Source organism: Scyliorhinus torazame, chromosome 1, assembly GCF_047496885.1.
Source record: "Scyliorhinus torazame isolate Kashiwa2021f chromosome 1, sScyTor2.1, whole genome shotgun sequence".
Lineage (NCBI taxonomy): Eukaryota > Metazoa > Chordata > Chondrichthyes > Carcharhiniformes > Scyliorhinidae > Scyliorhinus > Scyliorhinus torazame.
Genome location: NC_092707.1, coordinates 260316428 through 260342538, shown reverse-complemented (window position 1 = coordinate 260342538; position 26111 = coordinate 260316428). Strand labels below are relative to the sequence as shown.

General features: G+C 45.6%; 1 protein-coding gene across 1 annotated transcript in view; it reads right to left on the bottom strand.

Moving 5' to 3' along the window:
* Positions 1-1963: 1963 nt before the first annotated feature.
* Positions 1964-26111, bottom strand: part of dtd1 (D-aminoacyl-tRNA deacylase 1) — a 202329-nt gene continuing 178181 nt past the window's right edge. Inside the window, exons 5-6 of the mRNA XM_072504096.1 lie at positions 22047-22222; positions 1964-2181 (exon numbers count right to left, since the gene is read on the bottom strand). Of these exons, the coding sequence (XP_072360197.1) occupies positions 22067-22222 (156 nt within the window). The 3' untranslated portion in view covers positions 1964-2181; positions 22047-22066. The remainder of the gene's footprint in view (positions 2182-22046; positions 22223-26111) is intronic.

The window sequence follows — 26111 nt, the reverse complement described above, 5'->3', positions numbered from 1 at the left end:
CAGAATAATGACGGTGTCCCACGCTTGCTCAGAGTAATGTCAATATCCCACACTTGCTCAGAATAATGACGATGTCCCACACTTGCTCAGAATAATGACGATGTCCCACACTTGCTCAGAGTAATGTCAATATCCCACACACTTTCATTGTAATGATGATATCCACACCATTGGTGCTGTTGAATGAGGGTTTTCAGTTTCCAATGCTTTGCATTGGTTTACTCAGAAGGCTCTCTATTTTGTCTATCTGATGGGTTAACAACCTTTCAGAACAATTCTTGTCATAAATTTGTAAATTCCAAAGGATGCCCTTGAAATTTCAACATCTGTTCGGTTTGCTTTTTTAATACAAATACTAGTACAAACCTGTAGGACTGTGTGGAACTTCAAGTGGGCATCAACATATTGGTGGAATGGGCTGATAAGTGGCATTTGAAGTTCAGTGCGGAGAAGTGTGAGGTGATGTGTTTGGGTAGGAAGAACTTAGGAAGACAATATGAAATAAGGGGTAAAATTCTAAAAGGGGGTGCAGGAGCAGAGAGACCTGAGTGTATATGTGCATAGATCATTGAAGGTGGCAGGATAGGTGGAGAGAGCAGTTATAAAAGCATATAGTATTCTGGGCTTTATTATTAGGGGCATAGAGTACAAGGGCAAGGAGGGTATGCTGAACTTATACAAGACATTGGTTAGACCTCAGCTGGAGTTTTGTGTTCAGTTCTATGTGCTAAGTCATGATGCCCTTTCAGAGAGCTGGTGCAGATACAATGGGCCAAATGGCCTCCAACTGCACCGTAACGATTCTGTGATTACTGTTTTGTGAACACACTGGGCACTTTACCTGATTTTAATTTTCTCTTTGTGCAGTAAAGATTTATTACTTCTGAATATGGCAGTTATTTGAACAATACCCCTTCCCTTGAAGGTTTGACCCATTATTTAAAAACTCACTTTATTCCTCTATCGTTTCTTTGGATTCACTTTGTCAAGAGATTTCTCAAACCGATTTCCCCTTTTGTGTTTCCTGCTTATTTTGCAACTTTAAAAGCTCTTTAATAGTTCACTTGTTTTTACCTTCCTACAACTCTGTGCGACCATATTACACCGGGCAGCAAAAGCAGGAGGGATCCAAGAGGAAGGAATGAGAAGCTATGGGGAAATGTTGAGACTATTGATGGGGAATTCTGTTTTCTCAAGCTCTCTGAGCTCTATTGCTTTCAGCACAGGAATATTTAAATCCTAGCAAGAAAATCCGACGATTAGTATACAATATGCAGTCAAGAAACTACCCTGAAGGGGAACTGGAGCTTTCTTTGAGGTGATGTTTTCTCAACACCTTTCAACTGATCTGGTGCGAGGAAATACCTGGATTGTTCCACAGGTAGCAGAGCAATGCATAAATGAATCTGGTGTTGCAACATTTAGCGAACCAGTTGGACTGCGTTGTAATCCTCACGAGACCTACAGGAACGGACTGATCAACCTCTCCGTAAACCTTTGGAATACAAGCTCCCCCCCCGCTGAGGCGCAGGGGCCTATCAGCGGGGTAGTTGATTACGGACATAAAAGCCAGTCCAGATGGAAGCCTAGGCAGAGAGGTCCTGGCTGGGACTTGGATTGTGACCTGTAAATAGCTTGCTTTCACAATAAATCGTTTTCGTTATACTCTCGTCCCTGACTCCTCTGTGGCCACAAAGATAGTCAGTCCTCGTTTTTTTTTAACACGAGGTTTCAGGTTGGTACCTGGCTGATTACCAAGTCTGGTTAAATGGCTGCCCTTAACAGTGGCCCATAGCCTGCAGTACAGGCTCCCAACGGTCCCATGTCCAACACGGTGTTGTGCGATAATGGGACACTAAGCGCAGGAACCACCCCCGCCAACGCCGCGTTGAAAATGAACATTTTAAAATATTATAAAAGGTATGAAAAATCTCAGAAGCAATCAGGGTTAAGGATTCAGGGGTCTAATTTCTGAACAACTTTATTCATTAACTACATTTCAGAATTCAAGAGCTGGGTCACTGGTTGGTTTTGTTTCCTTTCTTCATCTTTTGTACTACAATCCACATCTGATATCATTTGCGGAGGTCAATGCAGTCTGAGTATTCCAGGAACTCGGGAGGGATCCTTAATCCAGTGCAGTGTCCCCAAAATAAAGTCTCTTAAAACCTGCAGTTGACTCTAGGAGAAGAGAAAATATGAATGAATGAGTTGTATGTATCTGGTACTTAATCCTGTTTTTAAATGAATACGACCAGTAACTTAACCTTTGTATTGTTGTACAAAACCATTCATAAATTCACAGCTTTTCTTTATTTGTTCATGGGATGTGGGTGTCACTGGCTGGGTCAACGTTTGTTGCCCATCCCTAATTGCCCTGTTCGACCATTTCAGAGGGGCCTGGAGTCACATGTCGGCCAGACCGGGCAAGGACGACAGATCCCCTTCCCCAAGGGACATTAGTGAGCCAAGTGGGTTTTTAAGACAATCGATGGTAGTTTCATGGTCATCATTACCGAGGCTACCTTTACCTTCCAAATTTTCGAATTGAATTCAATTAGGGATTTGAACCCGTGCCCCCAGAACATTAGCCTGGGCTTCTGGATTACTAGTCTAGTGACATAACCGCTACACCACGTCACTCCAAATTCAATAATGACTGAAAAAAATGAATGGACAAATAAAGACAAAAATTAAGATTTATCAACCAACAAATTCAATCATTCAAATTATCGAGCCATGCTTCCAAAACCCGGGTACAGGTCCGTGCTAGATTTCCTAGTCAGTTTGCACTGGCTTTAGTCTCAATTTCTGCATAATGCAAACGACACAAATAGCTCCTCTTAAATGTTTATATTTAGGAATCTGAGCAGCTCCTTGGACTATTGCATTTTTCCTACTTTCATCAGCAAGATGTTCAGAGTCAACATTAAAGAGTAAACCGAATCATAGGCCAGGAGATCGGCCCACCCCTCAACGCGGTAGCTTTTATGGCGGGGAGGCAACTCAACTGTGGCCGCTGGCGGGAACTCTTCTGCTCCCACTGAAGTCAATGGTCATTTGCGTTGCTCGTCAGCCATGCTGCCGGGTAGGCCTGGAGCGGAGGGGGGTGCATCGCATTCGGCGGGAAGGTCTGGATGATCCTAGCCATAATTTTCAGCTTATAGCTACCCGCACAATGCACTTTTTAAATAAGGACACACATGAGGCTGTGAGCGGATGAGAAGCAAATGATGCCCACCACAAAGAGTTATGGACGGTCACTTGTTGGGCATTTTCAGGACTGAGATTGCTAGACTTTTAATTGTAAGCGAAACACATAAAATAGGAGGAGGCTATTCGGCCCTTCGAGCCGGCTCTATCATTCTTTATGATCCTGGCTGATCATCCAACTCATTAGCCTGTTCCCGCCTGCCCCCATATCTTTTGATCCGTTTAGCCTCAAGAGCTTTATTTGACTCCTTGAAAACATACAATGTTTTGGCCTCAACTGCTTCCTGTGGTAGTGAATTCCACAGGCTCACCACTCTCTGGGTGAAGAAATTTCTCCTCATCTCTGTCCTAAATGGTCTACATTTAACCTCATACTGTGACCTGCTGGTTCTGGATTCCCCCACCATCGGGAACATCCCTCCTGCATCTACCCCATTTAGCCCTGCTATAATTTTATAGGTTTCTACGGAATTCCCGCTCATTCTTCTGAACTCCAGCGAATACAATCCCAACAGACTCAATCTCTCCTCATATGTCACTCGCACCATCCCAGGAATCAGTCCAGTAAACCTTCGCTGCACTCCCTCCATAGCAAGAACATCCTTCCTCAGGTGAGGAGAATCAATGGGGGTCAAGAGACAAATGAAGCTAGAGAGGGAAAGTGGATTTGCAATAAAAGATCAGCCATGATCTTGTTGGATGGGTGTGCAGGCTCAAAGGGCTGAATGGCCTTATTTCTCTGAACTCCTTATTTCTCACATATTTATGGAATTTGTACCTTTCACTATTCTATTGTTTCTCAGGCTACCATATTACAACTGGAAGGGTCAGCTATATTGAAAGATATATTTGGCCCTTGAGACAGGTTGGGACAGTGAGTCTGAAGCAAAGGTTTCAACTGAATTATTAATTTCATTAAATAAAAACAATCCCCCCATCCCATCTTTAAATAAATGCTGGTCAGAAATATGCCCCGAGCTCTTTTATCTCCCGCCCCAAGATACAGTGACATTAATGATGAGTGATATCACGAGGAAAATCATTTCATTTCAGGAATTCGGAGGTCGCGTCATAGGACTGGGCAGATGGTAGATCAAATATTTGTTTTAATGTATTCCACAGAGGGAAGATGAAATGACATTTGTGGGACAGATGCACACTGGCTTGTACCAGACAGCTGCTCTGCGGGGGCAGAATGTTCAAAGGCAGATGTGGAAAATTAACCTTAGCGAGGGCGAGATTTGACTCAATCTGCTTTCTTAAAATGGAATAAAGAAACGGCACTTTGACGATTCCTCAGGCTATTTGGTATTAAAGAGAAAAGTCAGGTGAAGGAGTCAGCAGGGAGCAACTCAGGCATCTGTCCTCTCCTGACCCACCTCTGGAAGAGAAAATTGTTTTCCACAAGATAAGTTAGAAGAGGAACCCTGGGGGTTCGGTCTTAACACGAGTGCTAGGATCAGGAAGTAGACCACACGGTCTATCGAGCCTGCGCTGCCATTCAATGCTATCGTTGCTAATTTTGGGTTTCAACTCCATTTTCCCACCTGCTCCCCATATCCCTTAATTCTTTGAGAGATCAAGGGCGCAATTTAACTAAATGGGAACAAAGTCCCATCGCGAGTGTGTTTAGCTGCGTTAATGGAGGCCAGTACTGAATTGCACTTGCCCAAGGTCTCTGAGGCAAAGTGGATAGATCCCAAAGCCTTGGGAATTTGCACATTAAAGTGAGACTAGTGCATCACTCTAATATGCAGATTAATCAAAGTGATCCCGCTCACAACTGATGGGATTTACATTGCAACGCCTCACGAGAATGGGTTGAATCTCGCGAGGCGTTGCAACGCGGGAGCGGGGTCTCCCGGCTTCTATCGGCCATGTCATGCTGCGGTGTGCTGCTTCTCGGCTGCAGTGTGGCTGTTCGATTGCACACCAAATGTCTGTCTATCCCTGCCTTAAATGTAATTAATTTGAGTGTCACTCATTCTCCTAAATTCCAGAGAATATAAGCCCAGTTTATTCAAATCTTCTGCCGAAACCCTCCATTTTGGATCATTTAACTCCTGCAGGCCTACCCACAAAACAGAATTGGATAATTACCTTTAGAGAAAACGATTTGCAGGGGCTGGGGGACAAGGCAGGGGAGTGGAAATAGCTGAGTTGCTCTTGCAATGGAGCAGCACAGATACGAGGGAATGAATGGCCTCATGTAGTGCGATGGTAATTCTTTGCCCCTACAATTCACCCTGGAGGATGTCATGTTTAGAACTCTTCGATACCCTTTTCTCCATGGTTTTTCTCTTCAATAAAAGGAGTTTTTCCTTATTCTCCTTTTCCGTCCTCTAGCAAGTTGTGCTGGCAAACTCGGTGGCACACTATCTCCAAACATTTGAAAGATGGTTGCGTGTCTGCATTGATCACCTGTTGGGTCATCTTGATGCCTATTACACATGCAGCTGCAGTTTGATTTGGACATTTGAAATGAGATCATTTTGTGTTCTCTCTGCTCATCAGATCTTCCAACAGGATTTGTCAGGATGACAAAAATTTGTCTGGTTTCAGGCGGGTTTAGGAGGGGTTTCTAAAGACCCCGGTATTCAACAGCACTTTACCGTTTTATTTGGCCTCGGCAAGGAACTCCCCGTCGAGGCCGCACTGTCGAGCACATTTTTAAAGGCAGCCCCCACCTTTCGACCCCCTCAGTGCCCCACCAATTCCTCTTGACCCCTCACTTCATCCTCTCTTCTGTGGTCCTCAAGCTCCCCCTTACTCCACCTCTTATGCGCTAGACACCACTGGGTCCGACCCCTGGCACGGGCAACCTGGCACTGCCAGGCTGCCAGTGCCACCCAGGCACCCTGGCATGCTAAGGTGCCGGGCTGGCTGTGCCAAGGTGCCTGTGGGAGTGCCAGGGTGCCACCTAATCAATGCCTGACCACACGGCGGTCTCCAATGGCCTGGGAGACCCCCACAGATGCCATTACAACTGGCCCACATATGTGTGGACCAATACTAAACAGTACCTGGCGAGGTCTGAATCCTGGGCCCCGGGTAAATCTGGCAAACACATATTTAAATGAGCCTAATGGCTCCGTCGAATCTCACGAGACATTTCGAGCATTGCGAATCATCTTGTGGCGAGACAGCTGAATCGCGTCAAATATCGCTGGCAAGGCCAGCATTTGCTGTCTTGGAGATAGTGGTGGTGCAGTTGCTGCCTTGAATTGCTGCAATTTGTGTTCAGTTTTATAAGTCATAGACCTGGATGGTGAATTGAGCAAAGGTTGGATAGGCTTGGCTTGCATCTGCTGGGGTTTAGAAGAGTAAGAGGCAACTTGATTGAAACATACAAGATCCTGAGGGGTATTGACAGGGTGGATGTGGAGAGGATGTTTCCTCTTGTGGGAGAATCTAGAACTAGGGGTCACTATTTATAATAATATAATAATCGCTTATTGTCACAAGTAGGCTTCAATGAAGGCACTTGAAAAGCTGTGAAAAGCCCCCAGTCGCCACATTCTGGCGCTGGTTCGGGGAGGTCGCGCTGCTGGTCTTGTTCTGCATTACAAGCCAGCTATTTAGCCTACTGTGCTAAAGCAGCCCCTAGGGGTCACTCATTTAAAACAGAGATGAGGAGAAATGTTTTGACTCAGATGGTCGTGGGTCTTTGAAACCTTCATTCTGAAAAGGCGGTGGAAGCAGAGTCTTTTTTAAGGCCGAGGTGGATAGATTCTTGGCAAGGAAGGGGGTGAAAGGTTATCGAGGGTAGGTGGGATAACAACAAAGAACAAAGAAAAGTACAGCACAGGAACAGGCCCTTTGGCCCTCCAAGCCCATGCTGACCATGCTGCCCGTCTAAACTAAAATCTTCTATACTCCCTGGGTCCGTATCCCTCTATTCCCATCCTATTCATGTATTTGTCAAGATGCCCCTTAAATGTCACTATCGTCCCTGCTTCCACCAACTCCTCCAGCAGCAAGTTCCAGGCACCCACTACCCTCTGTGTAAAAAAACTTGCCTCGTACATCTCCTCTAAACCTTGCCCCTCACACCTTAAACCTATGTTCCCTAGTAATTGACCCCTCTACCCTGGGGAAAAGCCTCTGACTATCCACTCTGTCTATGCCCCTCATAATTTTGTAGACCTCTATCAGGTTGCCCCTCAACCTCCGTTGTTCCAGTGAGAACAAACCGAGTTTATTCAACCGCTCCTCATAGCTAATGCCCTCCATACCAGGCAACATCCTGGTAAATCTCTTCTGCACCGTCTCTAAAGCCTCCACAACCTTCTGGTAGTGTGGCGACCAGAATTGAACACTATACTCCAAGTGTGGCCTAACTAAGGTTCTATACAGCTGCAACATGACTTGCCAATTCTTATACTCAATGCCATGGCCAGTGAAGGCAAGCATGCCGTATGCCTTCTTGACTACCTTGTCCACCTGTGTTGCCCCTTTCAGTGACCTGTGGACTTGTACACCTAGATCTCTCTGACTTTCAATACTTTTGAGGGTTCTACCATTCACTGTGTATTCCCTACCTGCATTAGACCTTCCAAAATGCATTACCTCACATTTGTCCGGATTAAACTCCATCTGCCATCTCTCCGCCCAAGTCTCCAAACAATCTAAATCCTGCTGTATCCTCTGACAGTCCTCATCGCTATCTGCAATTCCACCAAGCTTTGTGTCATCTGCAAACTTACTAATCAGACCAGTTACATTTTCCTCCAAATCATTTATATATACTACGAACAGCAAAGGTCCCAGCACTGATCCCTGAGGAGCACCACTAGTCACAGCCCTCCATTAGAAAAGCACCCTTCCATTGCTACTCTCTGCCTTCTATGACCTAGCCAGTTCTGTATCCACCTTGCCAGCTCACCCCTGATCCCGTGTGACTTCACCTTTTGTACCAGTCTACCATGAGGGACTTGTCAAAGGCCTTACTGAAGTCCATATAGACAACATCCACTGCCCTACCTGCATCAATCATCTTTGTGACCTCTTCAAAAAACTCTATCAAGTTAGTGAGACACGACCTCCCCTTCACAAAACCATGCTGCCTCTCACTAATACGTCCATTTGCTTCCAAATGGGAGTAGGTCCTGTCTCGAAGAATTCTCTCCAGTAATTTCCCTACCACTGACGTAAGGCTCACCGGCCTGTAGTTCCCTGGATTATCCTTGCTCCCCTTCTTAAACAAAGGAACAATATTGGCTATTCTCCAGTCCTCCGGGACATCACCTGAAGACAGACAGGGATGCCTCAAATAGGGGAGGAGGAATGGAGAGGGAAGTCCGGCAGGGAGAAAGAACTGACATTTTCATCTGTGTCAACTGACAAATCTCAGGAAAGTTGACAAGCTTCTTTGGAAAGACTGACAACCTCCAAAACAACTCCAAAAACAGTAACAGGCCTGATGAAAAGCCTCTGGGCCCCAGTCACTGCTTCAATAAGACTGAACAAGTCAAATTCCTTGTTGCTGCAACAGATTTCAACATTTGATCTGGTGTTTAGCAACTAAGTTATTGTGGTCTTGACTTCTGATACTTCTCAGATAATGGAGAAGCTGAATTAATACCTCCATTTCCATGTTCATCCTTAGTTTCAATTCTCTCTGGGGCTTGGCCCCCTCCTTATCGCTGTAATCTCCTCCAGTCCTGCAATGCTCTGAGTTCTCTGTGCACCTTCAATTCTGGCCCCATAAGCATCTTTAATTTGAAGTGTTCCATTATAGATGGACGTGTCTCCAGCTGCCTAGGTCCTAAGCTCTGGAATCGCCTCCCTAAACCTCCCCACCTCTCTTTCCTTGTTTAGGACACCCCTTTAAACCCACCCATTCGACCAAGATTTTGATTACCTGCCCCCTTGTGTGGCATGGTCTCAAATGTTGCTTACTGTGTAGTGCTATGGGGTGGGTGGTTTCGTTTGATAAAGGTGTTATATAAATATAAGCCGTCATTCTTGTTGTTCTACTTGTTGTGGGCCAGGGTTTAGAGAACCCCAAAGTGTATCATGGAGTTCCCCTGACCCACAACTTTTAATAGATTGTGGTATGGGGAGCACACGGCCCACTCTACAGGTGTGGTACAGCAGAAAATGGACCAATGTTTTTTTAAAACAAAACGTTTATTCTATGAACTCAAGTTAACCTTTTTAAAACAAACAGTGAATATCTTAGCAACCAGTAAATCAAATACACCCCCCAAAGAATACCACACTAAATAACCTGTATGCTGTCCCTTTACCATCCAAAAGACTTAACAAACCTCCAAACAGGAGCACATTAGGGTTTACATTCAAGACTGAAACATTTATACTTCTTCTGAATTCACCAAATGACCCATGGATAGTTTTTGGATGGCAGAGGTCAACAGCAGTGCAGCTCACTTTTAGCTTCAGATTCAGCTCCCTCAAAAACACAGACACATCCCAGCTCTTTCTCAAACTGAAACTAAAAAGCAGAAGTGGAGCTCAGCTCCACCCACACTCTGACATCACTCCAGTAACATGAGCAGCTCCATTTCTTAAAGGTACATTTCTGAAACACCCATTTCTGAAAGGGTACTCTGACGTGACATAATGCTCAGACTTTCATCTTCAAGGGATCTGAACATCAAGCATTGTCATAGGAAAAGAGGTCATAGGAATTAGGAGGAGTAGGCACTTCAGCCCTTCGAATCTGCTCCGCCATTCAATCAGATCATGGCTGATCTCTTCCTGGTCTCAAATCCACCTCCCCCCCCCCCCCCACCCCCTGTTCCCCATATCCCTTTAACCCATTTTCTAAATCAGAATTATATCAATTTCCTTCTTGAAATCATTTAATGCCTCAGACTCCAGCGCACTTTGCAGCAGCGAGTTCCACAAATTCACCACCTTCTGCGAGGAGTAGTTCCCCCTTTAATTTAGAATGTCGATGTCTGAATACTACAAAGTGGTAGCCAGCCTATTGAATGAATAGTCTCTTAATGTCTTTTGTTCAGACAGACGAAAAGCAGCAAAGATTGATGAAGGGCTGAAGTCTCACACTGAACCAACTAGTGATTGTGGGGCAACTGGAATGGGCGGAGGGGGGTGGGGGGGCGCGGGTGTTCCCTGCGTCGCTTCAGGTGGCGGGGTGGAAACCCAACCATCCGAAAACTCAGCCCAGGATAATGACAAGACAGAAGTACATTATAATAAGACAGACAAAGATCATTTTTACTAAAAGACCTCCATGTTAGATTTATCCCCTGGTGCCTCAAACACTCTCCCTCTCTTGTTTGCTCTTTTTCTCCACCTCTATCTCCCTGTTTTTTTCCTCTGATGGGGAAATGGTTCTTGTTTTGGGATGGGGTTTTCTGTAGGTGATTAATTTCGCTTCAAGGCCCACCACTGCCCAAATTCTGATCGGTTAGCTGTTGACACCTACCCAGTGGGAATTTCCAAACTTCTCATTTCTAACTGAAGAAGCCTGAAGCCTGGAAACAAAATTCACTCCAAATGTCATAAGACCTGAACGCATGTCCTTTTGACAAGCAATCTACACACTAATTATATAGTTGCCAGACTAATGTGCACGCAGGGTGTGTGAAAAGGAAACGCGACAGACAGACCTACTGCACAGGTCAAGGTAATTACTTACTTTAAAAACAAATCACTTTATTAAGTGATCACTTCCACAAACGCATGATAAAAAATCGTAAAACGATTCGCAATTAATGAGTGCCAGCCCCTTACATTAAATTAATTTACAAGATGAATCTCTCAGCGATCAGACAAGGTTTCTTTTAGAACCAGCTCTCCCAAGGCCTGATGTTGTTTGTATTAGTTTTATACCCAGCGACTCATTGTAGTTATTCTCAAATTGACTTAAAACACTTCCGGTTCAAATCAAAATGAACCACGCGCTAGTAAAGACAGGGAATTCTGAGACAGAATGAATGGCGAACAAACTAAGGAATTACTTTTGCTGCGAATCTTCTACAGCAGCAGAGCTGTGTTGTATAAGTACAGTTATTTCAGACTAGGTCATTCAGCCCCCTGAGCCCCATCTTCCATACAATTGAGTCTGTATCTTAACTCCATCTGCCCACCTTGATTCCATAACTCTTAATACCCTCGTGGTATGGAGATACATTATATAGCATATTAATTTATAATGTCATCGACTGTACAGATATATATATATATATATATATATAGAACTTTGCCCCCCCCCCCTCCAAAAGAAATCACTTTTGCTAAACAAAGGACACTGACCTACAGCAGTTACTACGTGAAAGACACAAGCTGCTTTATGGAGCAGAGGCAATGGAGCTCTCAGTGACAGTGGCTAAAATAAGATCAGATTTAAAGCAGCTGAGTCGCAAGGCCCAGCTCTTGGGTAAAATATATTGGATTGAACTAACATAGGGACAAAAAAGGCAACGCTCTCTCTTTCTCTGAAACTTCTCTCATCAAAGCTGAGCTGTTGGTGGTTTGAAAACCCACCAGAAGAACTCATTGCTGCAAGCTGAGAGTTCTTAAAAGGGGGGAGATTCCAAATCAACCCCAGTGCCTCCAAGAGAAAAGTGGATCAACTAGCCACCATTCCAGAGCAACTGCTCTGGTGAGAAACCCAAAGTAGCAGCAGCTGAAAGTGAACCTTCTGCAAAAACAAGCATCCGGACAATCTATGAAAGTTTATTTCTGAATTTGCTTTTTATTTGGCCAAGTTTAAAGATCTGATATTCTGTAAAGTTCTATATCTTTCTTGTTTCTCCTTGATGGGGAGGTGCGGTGGGCTGTTGGGTGCATGTGTGTTTTTTGTAATTGTGGGAAGGTGGATATATATGTGCATTCTCAACCTTTATGTTAATAATGTCATGCATTTTTACATGAGTCAGTATTAACAATAAAGTGAACTCCTTACTTGCTAACTTAAGGAAATTTGCTGGTTAATTTCTTGCACCGATCTGCAGGCAGTTAAGTGTATGCCTTGAATGGGAAATGCCACCTTTCTTAAATTCAAGCTAAGTTGCAACCAACTGAGAAGTCAGTTCACCATTTCTGACCTGGTGGTGACATTTTCCTAATAAAAAATACAGAATTCCAAAACCAAACTTTCTGGTCAATAAAGAGCTCCTATTTATTAAAGAACAAGTTGATGGGAATCTATTGAACTCCATTAATTCCCAAACTAAAGGGCTTCGACTCAAAGCAAAATTACCAGTCAAAGATGATTTAATTGTTGTTGACCCAAGCGGGTGCCCACGGGTGCTGCAATGCTTAAGTGTTGACTAGAACCGACAGAATAACACACAAAGGCAAAAATATGTCAGGGCGTTAGATTTACACAACTGGCGAACCCGCCAGGGAGATTCGCGTGGCTTGTATTACTCATGCTTTGCAATATAAATCAGCAAAATCCAAAATATGATGAATATTCAGGCACTTCACAGCGTGGTCTGCAGTCGGAACAAAGAAGCAAGCACACCTTTTGTGGTTCAGTTTGTATGCAGCACACTAGGAAAATCCCAGGTCTGATCCCCAGGCTGGGCTGAATATGGCCACTGCTGCTTTGCCTCTTACCCCGTCAGTGTTTGCTAAAAATGAAGAGACGTTTTACAAGGAAAATCTACAAGAATGATCACATAACTGAGAGGCTATACTGATTGGGATGGACAGAACAGCAGGGTCTCTTTTCTGTAGAAAGGAGAAGGCTAAGGTGGAACTTGACAGGATCTTTAAGGTCGCAAAGGCTTTGATAGGGGTCAATATGCTATTGCCGAAGCATACAAGGCTTCGGACCAAGTGCTGGAAAATGGGATTAGAATAGATTGGTGCTTGATGGCCGGCACAGATATGGTGTGCCGAAAGGCCTCTTTCTGAGTTGTAAAATTCTATGGCTCTATGAATAGACACAGAAGGGAATGTACCCACATGTAGGAGACTCCAAAACTACACGTCATCAGTGTAAGATTGTCACTCCATTAAGGAAAGCAGAAGCTTCTTTGCCCAGAGAATGGTGTGAATGTGGATTTCCTACCACATGGGGCAGTTGAGGCAAATAGCAAAGAGAGATGGTACCGGGGTGGTAATGTCACTGTATTGGTAATCCAGGCACTCAAGCTAGAATTCTTAGGCGGGCAAAGGTTCAAATCCCAACACAGCCGCTGGTGAAATTTAAATTCAATGAATAAAATATGGCATTGAAAAAGCTAATCTCAGTCATGGTGACCATGAAAACCATTGCTGATTGTCAGTAAAAACCCCATCTGCCCAAGTTGCTGTGGCAAGCCAATCAGTTCAAGGGCAATCAGGAAAGGGCAACAAATGATGGCCTTGCCCCCAGCTCATGAAGGAATAAAATAAAAGATGCCTTTCAGAAGAAGCTACATGAGGGTGAAGGGAACAGAAAGGTACACTGATAGAGGTTAGAGGAAGAGAAATGGGTGAGGGGATTATCTGGAGTATAGATACCAGAAGAGCCCATATCATACATGTTTTGTGCAATACATTCTTTCTATGTATATGGAAAGAAAAATTGTAAAGAGATATGCAAAAATTAAATGAATATGCAAAACTCTGGCAAATGAATTTCAATGCAGGAAAATATGAGACCATCTACTTTAGACCCAAGAAGTATAGAACGGGTTACTTTCCAAATTGCAGTTGTGACCAGCACACCTTAGGAAGGAGAGGTTGGCCTTGGAGAGGCAGATTGACTGGAATGATATCTGGACTCAAAGGGTCAAGCATTGAGGGAAGACTAAACAAACAACTTTGGACTTTAGAAGATTAAGGGGTGCTTTAATTGAAGTTTTCAAGGTATTGGGGAAGTGATTGGAATAAATAAGGAGACACTGGGCAGAATTTTCCCCCAAAATGACTAAGTCAATCAGAAAACTGTGCAATTGAATATAAGCAATGCAGTTCAAAGCCTATAGACGTTTAGGCATACAAAAAGGCTAGAATGAGTTCAAAGGGAATTAAATGGATAGTGAAAAAACTATTTAAAAAGTTTCCACCACATTAAAGGGAATAATTTTACCTTCATCTCATACACCATTGAATTTGGCATACTGACAACTGTTTAAAGAGTTTAGGGGTACTGGTGGAAACACTTTCACTTTATTACCACAGAACTGTATTTTTGCGATACAGAAGGATTGTTTAAAGGGTTTATAGGCTGCTGATGGGAAGAGCAGCTAAATGACCCCCATCCCAAGAAAGATCCCCCCCCCACCTGAGCGTCTCTAGCCCAGCACAAGCCCCCCTGATCCCCACCTCCCATGAAGTACACTTCTTGGCAATTGTAGAGAGGGTATTCACACCCTTGGCACCCCTCAGACTGCAAGGTGCCAGGTTGGCACTGCCAAGGGGTAGAGCCTGAAGGGGGGAAATCAGATGGAGGGTGGCTGAAGGGGGAGACGGGGGGATGAAGGGGGAGGCTGGGAGGGTGGGGGGCCTTGCCAGCGATCTGGAAGGGAGGCTGCAGCAGCATTCTGAGATGAGGCCATCATTTTTAAAGGGAAACACGGCCTCTGAGGAGTCGGACATATCAAAGAGATGAGGTCCTGCCCCTCACAGGTCCAGCGAGAACATTGGCCCTGAAAACCCGATTGAGGTCACATTTTGTGGAGGTGCCATTGAATGGCACAAACCGCACTGTGTAACTGAATGAACACACACACATAAGTATCACACACTCATCACACACACACAAAACACGATATGTTTGTGTTGGGAGCGAAAGATTTCCTCTGTCCCAGGAACTGAACCACATCTTTTTCAGGGGGTGCTTTAAAAGCTTGTGCATCCATTGCCAGAAAATAACAGATGGCAAGATGGCACCTTTCGCGTCCATGAGTCTGATTGATCCTTCATCGCCAATGCCAAGCTGGGCCTGATTATGGGTAGTTCGGGCCTCCTCAAGCATACCTCGCCTTTTCCCGTTTTGAGCTAGAATAATACAACTGCGAGCTTAAGTATCCCTCCATACAACTTGTTTTTTTTTTGTCCCAATTCGGAAAATCACTGATTTTTGTGAGGGCCACGAAGAACCCAGCACGAGTTGTAGCATAGAAAGAAATAACATTTATTTACAATAACATATATATACAACAGCAGCAGTAACTCCCTTGCTGCTCACTCCTCTCTAGCTGGTTCCATACTGGCCAGCTCTATTTATGCAGGGAATCTGCTAATGATTTCTCCACTCCCCCCCCCCCCTCATTGGGGAAGCTCATGCTCCCTCAGGATTGTGGGATTGCCATTAGTCCCCAGCCAGTGGTAAGCAGGCAGGTTATAACATCCCCCCGCCCCCCCCAAAGTCCAAGGAATCCACCAAAGACCCTGGCAAAGGAGGACGTCGGACTTGTTTTGCCGCAGGCCGGACACCATTTGCACGAGGTGCTGGATCGGGCAGCATGTAACGAGATGGGGAATGGCGCTTCCATGATGAATGGCGTAACGGTTGTATATCCACGGCCCGTGGGCCCGGGGACTCCCCCCTCTGAGGCATCCTGTGTCTCCATCTCGGACTCGGAGTCCACTGCCTCCGTCATCTCGGCATCCCTATCTCCATGCGGTTCTGCAACGACCTGCACAGGCTTTGAGTACGGCACCAGAGGAAGATTGTGAGGAATAATCTCTATGTGTCTGATCTCTGTGGCTGTAGAAATGAGCTCCGGGGCAAGGAATCTTTGGAAGAAATGGTCTTCTGGACTGAACGTGGTCTACATGCTTGCGCTGGAGACTACCCTAGATTTGCACCTGGTAAGAGATAGGACCTATTCGGCAAAAGATAATGCCAGGGACCCACTGGGCACCACCAGCAAAACTCTGAACGAACACTGGGTCACCGGGCGCAAACTGCCGAATCAGCCGATGCCGAGAAAGGCCATGTCCCTGCCGTTCTTGAGGACGGCGTACTTTTGCGCCAATTTCCGGGAAAACCATGCTAAGGCGGGTGCAAAGTCTCCGGCCCATTAGGAGTTCCAAGGGAGCTACTCCAGTCATCGTATGTGGAGTGGTCCTGTATGAAAACAAAAAACGAGCCAGTCTCATGTCCATAGACCCGGACTGCTTCTTTAGGCCCCGTTTGAATGTCTGCACTGCGCGCTCCGCCAACCCATTGGAAGCCGAGTGGTATGGAGCGGTGTGGATATGGCGTATGCCGTTCATCTTCATGAACCTTGCAAACTCCTCACTTGTGAACGGAGTGCCGTAGTACGTGATCAGCACCTCGGGGAGGCCATGCGTACTGAAAGACAAACGCATCTTCTCAATTGTTGCGCAGGACATTGCGCCTAACATCTTATGCACCTCTAGCCATTTAGACTGGGCATCGATGAATAGAAGGAACATGGATCTTTGAAAGGGGCCGGCAAAATCCGCATGCAAGCGCGCCCAAGGCCGCCCTGGCCAGTCCCAGTGATGTAGGGGCGCGGCCGGCGGAAGCTTCTGATGCTCCTGGCAAATGGAGCAGTTTTGGGCCACCTTCTCAATGCCGGTGTCGAGGCCTGGCCACCAGACATAACTCCAGGCCAACATTTTCATTTTGGTCACACCCGGATGCCCATTTTGCAAGTCCCTTAGTATCAGCTCCTGTCATTTTTCCGGGTCAATCACACACATCCCCCATAAGAGGATACCATCTTCCACGCTAAATTCTGACAGCTTGGAGGAAAAATGCCCGCAACTCGCCTGGGAGCTGTCTATGTTGCCCACCATTTAGGACTATGTGCTGAACCTTTGACAGGACTGGCTCCGTCTGGGTCCACTCACAGATTTGTGATGCCATGACAGGCAAGGAGTCCATAACATTTAGGGTTGCAACCACCTCACCAGTCATGGGGGTCGATATGGGGCCGGTCGACAAAGGCAATCGGCTCAGTGCGTCGGCATTCGCTATCTGGGTCCCTGTTTTACTCGTAGGCAGCGAGCAACAATGCCCAGCACTGGATCCATGCGGAAGCAATGGGTATTGGCTTATCCTCTCGGAAAAGTCCCAGCAGAGGCTTATAATCAGTCATGATAGTGAAGTGGCGGCCGTACACATACTGGTGGAAGCGTTTCACCACAAAGACCACCGCCAGGCCCTCCTTCTTGAACTGCGCATATTTCTTTTCCACTGCAGTCAATGTGCGGGAGGCAAAAGCTATCGGCCGCTCGGCCCCGTTCTCCATCTTGTGGGACAGGACGGCCCCAATACCATTCGGGGATGCATCACACGCGATGAGCAAAGGCTTTCCAGGATCATAGTGGGTTAGTAACCCAGACTACGACAATTATTGCTTTACCTGCCGGAAAGCGGTTTCTTGCGGCTGACCCCAAACCCAGGTGTGATTCTTCTTTAGCAGAAGGTGCAATGAGGCCAGCGTAGTTGCCAGATTGGGATGGAACTTCCCATAATAGGTTACGAGGCCGAGAAAAGAATTAAGATACGAAGTGTCAGTCATTGCGGGGGCCTGTTGAATTGCGCACATCTTCTCTGCGACGGGGTGCAAACCTTCGCGGTCCACCCGATAACTCAGGTAGACTACTTCCTTCGCCTGAAAGACGCACTTTCTACGACATAAACGGACTCCAGCCTCTGAAAAGCATCTAAGGACAGCCTCCAAATTTTCCAAATGTTCCTGCTCCGAAGTCCCTGTAATCAAAACGTCGTCTAAGTAGACAGTGCGGTAAACCTCTCAAAATGCCCTCCATGACACGTTGAAAGATAGCGCAGGCAGAGGATACCCCAAAGAGCAACCGTGTATATTCATACAGGTGTGTATTAATAGTTACATATGGAGGGGAGGCAGGGTCCAGCTCCAACTGTAGGTAGGCGTGACTCATATCTAATTTTGTGAATGAGAGTCCGCCTTCAAGTTTCGCGTAGAATTCTTCTATGTGAGGCATTGGGTATTGGTCGAGCCGGGAAGCCGTATTCACTGTAAGTTTATAGTCGCGGCACAAGCGAACTGTGGCATCTGGCTTCATTACAGGTACAATTGGCGCTGCCCAGTCAGCGAAATGGACCAGCCTGATAATACCCAAGGATTCCAAACGAGTGAGCTCCCCTTCTACCTTCTCGAGCAAGGCATAAGGCACCGGGCGTGCCCGGAAATAGCGCGGCGTGGCTCCTGGTTCGACTTGGATACGGGGTGCGGCCTCTTTCATTTTCCCCAAACCGGGCTGGAATACATCTGGATATCGTCCCAGCACCTCAGTCACCCCTCCAGAACCTGGTTTGGAGGATGTGCTGCCACTGCAGCCGCAAATGGCGCAACCAGTCCTGACCCAACAGGCTGGGCCCGTGGCCGCGCACCACGATAAGTGGGAAACGCCCCTCCTGGCATCCATTGACAACAGGGGTCATCATAGTTCCTGCAATGTCCAATGGTTCCCCTGTGTAGGTGGCCAGCCTGGCCTGTGTGTCCGTTAATGTAAGGGTCTGTATACCCTGCTTGATGGGTTTCGAATGTCCTCTGGGCGATCACAGAGACCGCTGCGCCAGTGTCCAACTCCATCTCAAGCGGGTGACCACTGACCCGTCCTGTCACCTCAATGGGAGCCACATGGGGAACTGCCACACGATGCAGCTGCAGGCAGTCGTCCTCCGTCTCCACGTCCTCGGGAGTAGTCGGCGCAGCTTCATCCAAATGGAAGGTTGGCCCAGTTTCTGTCGGAACGACGGCGCCTCTGGCGCCCCCAGGACCGGCGTCCGCGATGGGATCGGCGCCCATAAGTCTGACACTGACATGGCTCCTCATCCATCGGCTCTGGAGAAGGCTCCCTTCGGGGAGGAACACCCAGCGGCCACTGGCATCGATCTGGACACCGCCCCGCCCAAGGTACCGCAGGGGTGCGGGGAGACGCTTTTGTACGGAAGGGGTTGCGCCCCAAGGCGTGCACCTCCATTCCCTGTAGCTCCTGCAATCCCCGTTCTGCGCTCACTCGTGACAATACTATTTGAATGGCCTGTTGAAAAGTCAATGTTGGCTCAGCTAACAACTTTGTCCGAGTGGCTGCATTGTTAATACCACAAACCAAACGGTCGCGTAACATTTCTGACAAGGTCTCACATTTCTGACAAGGTCTCACCATAGTCACAGTAGTCCGCAATCCTGCGTAGCCTGGATAGAAACTTGGCAAGGGATTCTCCTGGGGTTCTCTCAGCGGTATTAAACCAGTAACGCTGGACTATTGTGGACGGTGTTGGGTTAAAATGTTGTCCCACTAAAGTCACGAGTTCATCAAACGTCTTGGTGTCCGGCGCAGCTGGTTACGCAAGGCTCCTAATCACCTCAAACGTATGCGGCCCGCAGGTGGTGAGCAATATGACCACCTGGCGCTCGCTTTCGGTGATGTTGTTTGCCCGGAAATAGTAACGCATCCGTTATGCGTACTGGTTCCAACTTTCCAGCGCAGCATCAAAGACATCCAAATGTCCATACAGAAGCATGGTGTAACAGAAAAAAACTTCCAACCTGTATCCAACAAAAATCCAGGGAGGTGGCTTTAACAGCGTAGACAGCTATCCACTTTAACCCTCGTCGCTAGTTTTGTGAGGGCCACGAAGAATCCAGCACGAGTTGTAGAATAGAAAGAAATAACATTCATGTACAATAACATATATATATATACAACAGCAGCAGCAACTCCCTTGCTGCTAACTCCTCTCTAGCTGGTTCCATACGGGCCAGCTCTATTTATGCAGAGAGTCTGCTAATGATTTCTCCCCCCCCCCCCCCCCCTCATTGGGGAAGCTCGTACTCCCTAAGGATTGTGGGATTGCCATTAGTCCCCAGCCAGTGGTAAGCAGGCAGGTTATAACACTGATTTTGCTTCCGAACATATGAATTAGGAGCAGGAGTAGGCCATTCAGTCCGTCGAGCCTGCTCCGCCATTCAGTAAGATTATGGCTGATCTGATTGTAACCTCTTGTCTTAAATGAGCGACCCCATATTTTTAAACAGTGACCCCTAGTTTTAGATTCTCCAACAAGATGAAACATCCTCTCTACATCCACCCTGTTGGGTCTTAAATATTTTAATCAAGTCACCTCATACTCTTCTGAAGTCAAATGGTTACAAACATATGGCTGGATTCTCCGGTCCCCCAGCTGCATGTTTCTTGGTGGGGCACTATTCGCTGGCAGCAGGATTCTCTACTCCCCACGATTATCAATAAGATTTCCCATTGAAGCCACCTCACACCACCAGGAAACCCGCGGGCAGGGGGTGCTCCCGGCCGGAACAAAGAATCCTAACAGCTGAAGAATTCCGGACAAACTCTACAACCTTTCCTAAGATAACCCACCTATTCCTGGTACTAGTCTAGTAAACCTTCTCCAAACTGCTGCTAATGTATTTACATCTGTCTTTATATTTTTTATATAAATTTAGAGTACCCAATTCTTTTTTTTCCCAATTAAGGGGCAATTTAGCGTGGTCAATCCACCTACCCTGCACATCTTTGGGTTGTGGGAGTGAGACCCATCCAGATACGGGAAGAATGTGCAAACTCCACATGGACAGTGACCCGGGGCCGGGATTGAAACCGGGTTGTCGGAGCCATGAGGCAGCAGTGATAACCACTGCGCTACCGTCCCGTCCTTACATCTTTCTTTAAATAAGGAGACCAATATTATACATAATACTTCAGATGTGATCCTACCAATGCCTTGTACAACTGAAGCATAACCTTCCTACTTTTGTAATCAATTCCCCTCACAATAAATTATAACATTCTATTAGCTTTCCGAATTACTTGCTGTTACTGTAAAGCTCTTTTGTAATTCATCCACTAGGATACCCAGACCCGTCTGCACCTCAAAGTTCTGCAACTTCTCATCATTTAGATAATCTTCTATTTATTCTTCCTGCCAAAATGGACAATTTCACATTTGCCCACATTATACTCCATTTGCCAAAGTTTTCCCCACTCATTTAGCCTATCTATGTCCCTTTGTAACCTCATTTCGTCCTCTTCACAATTTATTTTCCTATCTGTTGTTGTCATCAGAAAATTTAGCAACCATACTTTCAGTCCCTTCATACGAGTCATTGATAGAAATTGTAAAAAATTGAGGCCCAATACTGATTCATGTAGCACACCACTTATCACATCCTGCCTACCTGAAAAATACCCATTTGTGTCATCTCAGTTTCCTGTTATCTAGCCAATCTCCAATCCATGACAGCATGTTACCCCCTAAACCATAAGCTTTTATTTTCCATAATAACCTCTGATGGGGCATCTTATCAAATGTTTTCTTGAAATCTAAGTACAGTACAGCCACTGGCCCCCCTTTATCCACAGCACATGTGACTCCTTCAAAGAATCCCAAATAATTGGTTAAACATGAGCTCCCTTTCACAAAGCCAGGTTAATTCTGCCTGTTGACTCTACCCCTCAGATACTTCTCTCAGCTACACTTTTGAAACAGATTTAATTACTGATCATTTGTTGACGAAATGCTGCTCCTTTCTTTCACCCTTCTCAACTACCATGATTAAAGGGATTGGCCAGGTTCTCATAATAGTAAACAGTGGCAGATCAGCGGCGATAACTCTCTGACAAAGCGGGCTGGATAACTGAGACTTGCTGCTTGGAGGATTAAGGGATATGGGGAGCGGACTGGAGAATGGAGTTGAAGCCCAGCATTAGCCCCATCATATCAAGCAGGCTCGATGGGCCATGTGGCCTACTTCTACTCCCATTTCTTAAGCCCTTATGTTCTCATGTTGACCCATTGTGATTCAAACTCTAAACAGGGTGCCACGCTCAGAGAAAGAGAAATGGGTTACCATGGTGTAAAATATAGAATGGAATCAAACCAGGAGTTACGCAATGGAAGAGTATATACATACCAGTGTTCTACACTGAAAGATTAGGACTCTCTTTCTGATGAAACATCCCCATCGGCACCACTGCTAGCACTGGGATCATCTTTGCTGCGTGAGGCACTTTTCTCCTTGGTGTATTCCGAAGGTGTTTTAGTTCTTGTTTTTTCCTTTCGTTGCTGCTGTTTTTCCAGTTTTGTTAACTGAAAGCACATAAAAGAGAAGTTTCATTCAATAAACATAATGGACACTGTCAGGTCATTCATACCGTGCAATAACTGGAGGTATTACTAACACTTTCCTGTTGACCAGGCTTCGATGATTAGGAGCTGGCAGCTCCCTAGGGGCTCAGATCCGCGGTTGTCATGGTGAATTCTATTTGGCCCATTCCCAGAGAAAGCCCAGACACTGTTTGAACCATCCCACACACTCTGCCATGCATCTCACCGGATGAGGGCATTTCTCCTCCTCTCCAATCCCCCACCCCCGTTGATATCTCCAACAGCAGCACTCAACCCCGCCGCTTCCCCACCAACAAGGACATGGGCAGTTCATGGTGACACCGATGCCTCCAAGTTCTCTTGTAAGTGGTGCACCATCCTGACTCGGAAACATATCACCACCACTCCACCAAACGTCGCTGCCAAAAGGGATGGAAGCTCCCACCTCACAGCGTTGACGAAGCACCGTCACTACATGAGCTGCAGTGGCCAAGAAGGTGGTGCCTTCTCCATGGCAGCCAAGGACTGACAATAAATCCAGGCTTTGCCCACATCCCCGGTAATGATATGTTTGACAAAAAGAAAACCTCTAAACTCATTCCTCAGTCTAGAAATTTCCCAATTCCCTTTCGCTTGGTACAGGAAATACATTATTTATCGCACTAGACAGCAAACTATTCCATATCAATTATTCATGGGTTAAACTTAGCTTTCATTCTCCTATCATGGTATTGAATAAAACCCGTCTCTAAATCTGATCACCCATTCCCTTTTGTAAAATTTTAATGATCTCTGTTTGAGAACAAATGCAGTTTTGATCTTTGTCACTAAAGGTAACTTCACCTCAATCGGGATAATCAGAGCGTGGTGAAGAACTTGTGGAGCAAGAGCCATGACAGACGCACATCAGTATGGGACACAATCCAGGTCATCCCTATAGTAGCAGCAGCAAAATATCAAACAACATGTCTCTGGTCTTCCAAACTCTATGTTTGGACAACTGGTTACTGAAGTACAATGGGTGAGATGTCTGCCTCAGCGGGGTGTGTAAATGTCTGCCTGTTGGTTGGAACTGCCCCTATATCTTGTAGATACAAAGGTTTTGCCCACAAAGTTAGGGAGTTGATGACAGAATTCCCAAGGCAATTGGGCATCTGTGTTACGAACGAGGAGGATAATCAATAGGATTATCTCCTTAACCAATGAGGTTTAAGGATTAGAAATACACAGCGGGTGGAATGAGGAGCTGCTGAAAGGAAAGGGAATAGAGGGAAAGAAAGACTGCATTGAAAAAGCGAGAGACCAGGCCAAAATGTTGAGAAAAAATATTTAAAACTTTGACATTTTAAAAATCTCCTGAAACAATACACAACCTGAAGGAATGAGACACCACACTTGAAATTGTTGTCTTTTGATGCCAGAGAGGTTGATTGGCAGTCCTTTAACACATCACTAAATGGATCTTGTAGTTACCAGTCCTTAATATTTGCAGCAGATTTCATCAAATGCGACAACGCCATGAAATTCAAGGCTCGTCGTTGGCGAGGCAGAGAGATGCTAACGATGGACTTAGGGGCATCAAATGTTTTGATATTGTTGTTTAAACATGCATCCTCCCCTCGTTGTAACATTTATGCACCGTTTGCCTCATTGTTCTTCTGACAGCAAAATCTGACCCAAGGTCTCTGCGTCTTTGACTGCTCTTGTCAAGTACATCGGGTCTGTTTAGTCGCACAACTCTTCTCGAGAGTTTATACCTGGCGACAGTGTATAGTTACCCCAACCAGAAATTTGGGTGGGGCGGGAATGTTCCAGAAGGAATTAAAGTGAATGTTGAGTCAGTCGTTAACAGAGTCTGCTCGGAATAAAAGTAGGCTTGCTCTAGATTGTTTGTGTTTACATCTGTGGATCCCAAATAATCTACGCTGCCAAAATCAGCATGGTGAGGAAAGTTAATTCAACTTCCAAGTTTCGAGGATGCTCATCTAGCTTCACTTCCAGAGATTCCTGGCATTGCTTCGGCAAGTTGCAATCTTCACTAATCAATCAATGTGCACTATTTGACCAAGGAAGCTGACCATTGCTAAATACAGTGGCATCATGATGAAACCCTGCTGAACACTCATGCATCCTTTCATTACTGGTTACAAAGCACTTCACCAATAACGTTTGTAGCATTGTAAAAGATTTGAGCTGTTGGATTTGTATATCTCCAGGACCTTCCCCAACCTGGATCAGATGAACTTGGGAGAAAGCCTTAGTTCCACGAAGCGAAGTTTCTTGGCGCAAGGATAGATCTCTGGGCTACATTCTTGTCATTAAACTACGCGAGATAGTGGGGAAGAACCAATGGTAGATCAAATCTGGACAGCCCAGATCTACCTTATCATGTTCCTGGAGCAGATTATGTTACATAGAAAATAGGAGGAGTAGATTCTTTGGCCCATTGAGCCTTCTCCGTCATTCAATGTGATCATGACTGATCCTCTTTCTCAACCCCATGCTCCTGTTCTCTCCCTATACTCCCTGACACCTTTAGAGTCCAGAAACCTATCTATTTCTTTCTTGAATACATTCAGTGACATGGCCTCCACTGCCTTTTGTGGTAGAGAATTCTCTTCATCTCAGTCCTAAATGGCTTCCTTGTATCCTTAGACCCTTTGTTCTAGAACAACTCTGGCCAGAAGAAACAACGTCCCTGCATTTAGTCCGTCCAGGCCTATCAGAATTTTATATGCTTCAATGAGATCCCCTCTCATTCTTCTAAACTCCAGTGAATACAGGCCCAGTTGACCCAATCTCTCCTCATATAACAATCCCGCCATCCCATGTTGGTTTTCCATTATTTTGTTCTTCAATTTAATAGTGAAGAGTTATCAGCAGCAAATCGACCACTAATAAGAGAACAGTGCCCCATATAATGAGAGTCTCCTTTTAATGGAAACGTTGCTTATGTCTCGGCTGCAGAGATCTGCCCCTGGTCATTTGGGCACAATGGGTCACCTGGACATGGGTGGTGACCAGCAAGATGCTGTGTGCAAACTAAACTGCAAAATGTCTTTGAACAAAAAGGGAGGAAATCAATTTTTTTAAAACAACCAGGAAAGAAAGAAGCTTAAACGGAGTCACTTCCCTCAATCTGTCCCCTTTGAAAAATGTGAAACTATTTCAGTTGATTTACGTCAGTACCTTTTCACTCAATGCGACTGCAACTTTTAGGCATGCAATTAACATTGAGCTCTTCCTTAGCAACCCATTTGTACAAAGGATGAAGGATATGATCACTACCGGTCCTCGGGGGTATCGCATAAAAATTATAATTCAATATTTTCTGTTGAAACAAAAACTTCACAATCGATCTTACAATAGCTGTAGAATTAAAAGGTTAATTATTTCAATAAATCTGCAATTATTAGCGCGTCATCGACAACATCATATTGAAGCAACATGTTGGATTCACAGTGAAAATCACAGCAAAAGGGTCTGTAGCCATCCCGTAAAATTGTCTGTATGTTTATTTCTGTTATAAAGTTCTGGGAGTAGAATACTTTTCTGACCCATTTGAAGGAAATAGTTCCGAGTGTCCTTAACATTGGCTTTTGCACCAGCAGTTGGTTTCTGGGACATCTGCAATGTGATTTCCTTCTGCAGCCTCATGTACAGTCCAAGATTCCTGACTCCGAGACTGCCTGGCATTTTGGACGAATGTTTGTAGCCCAGAAAAAAAAATCAAACCACCGGAACTGACAACTGCAAAAATGCTGAGACCTTCCATCGCGGAAGGTACTTGGAAGAATATTTTATTATTCACCCTTCTCCCCACCCCACCCGCACCCACACAGAAAGAATGAGGGAGGAGGAGGAAACCGAG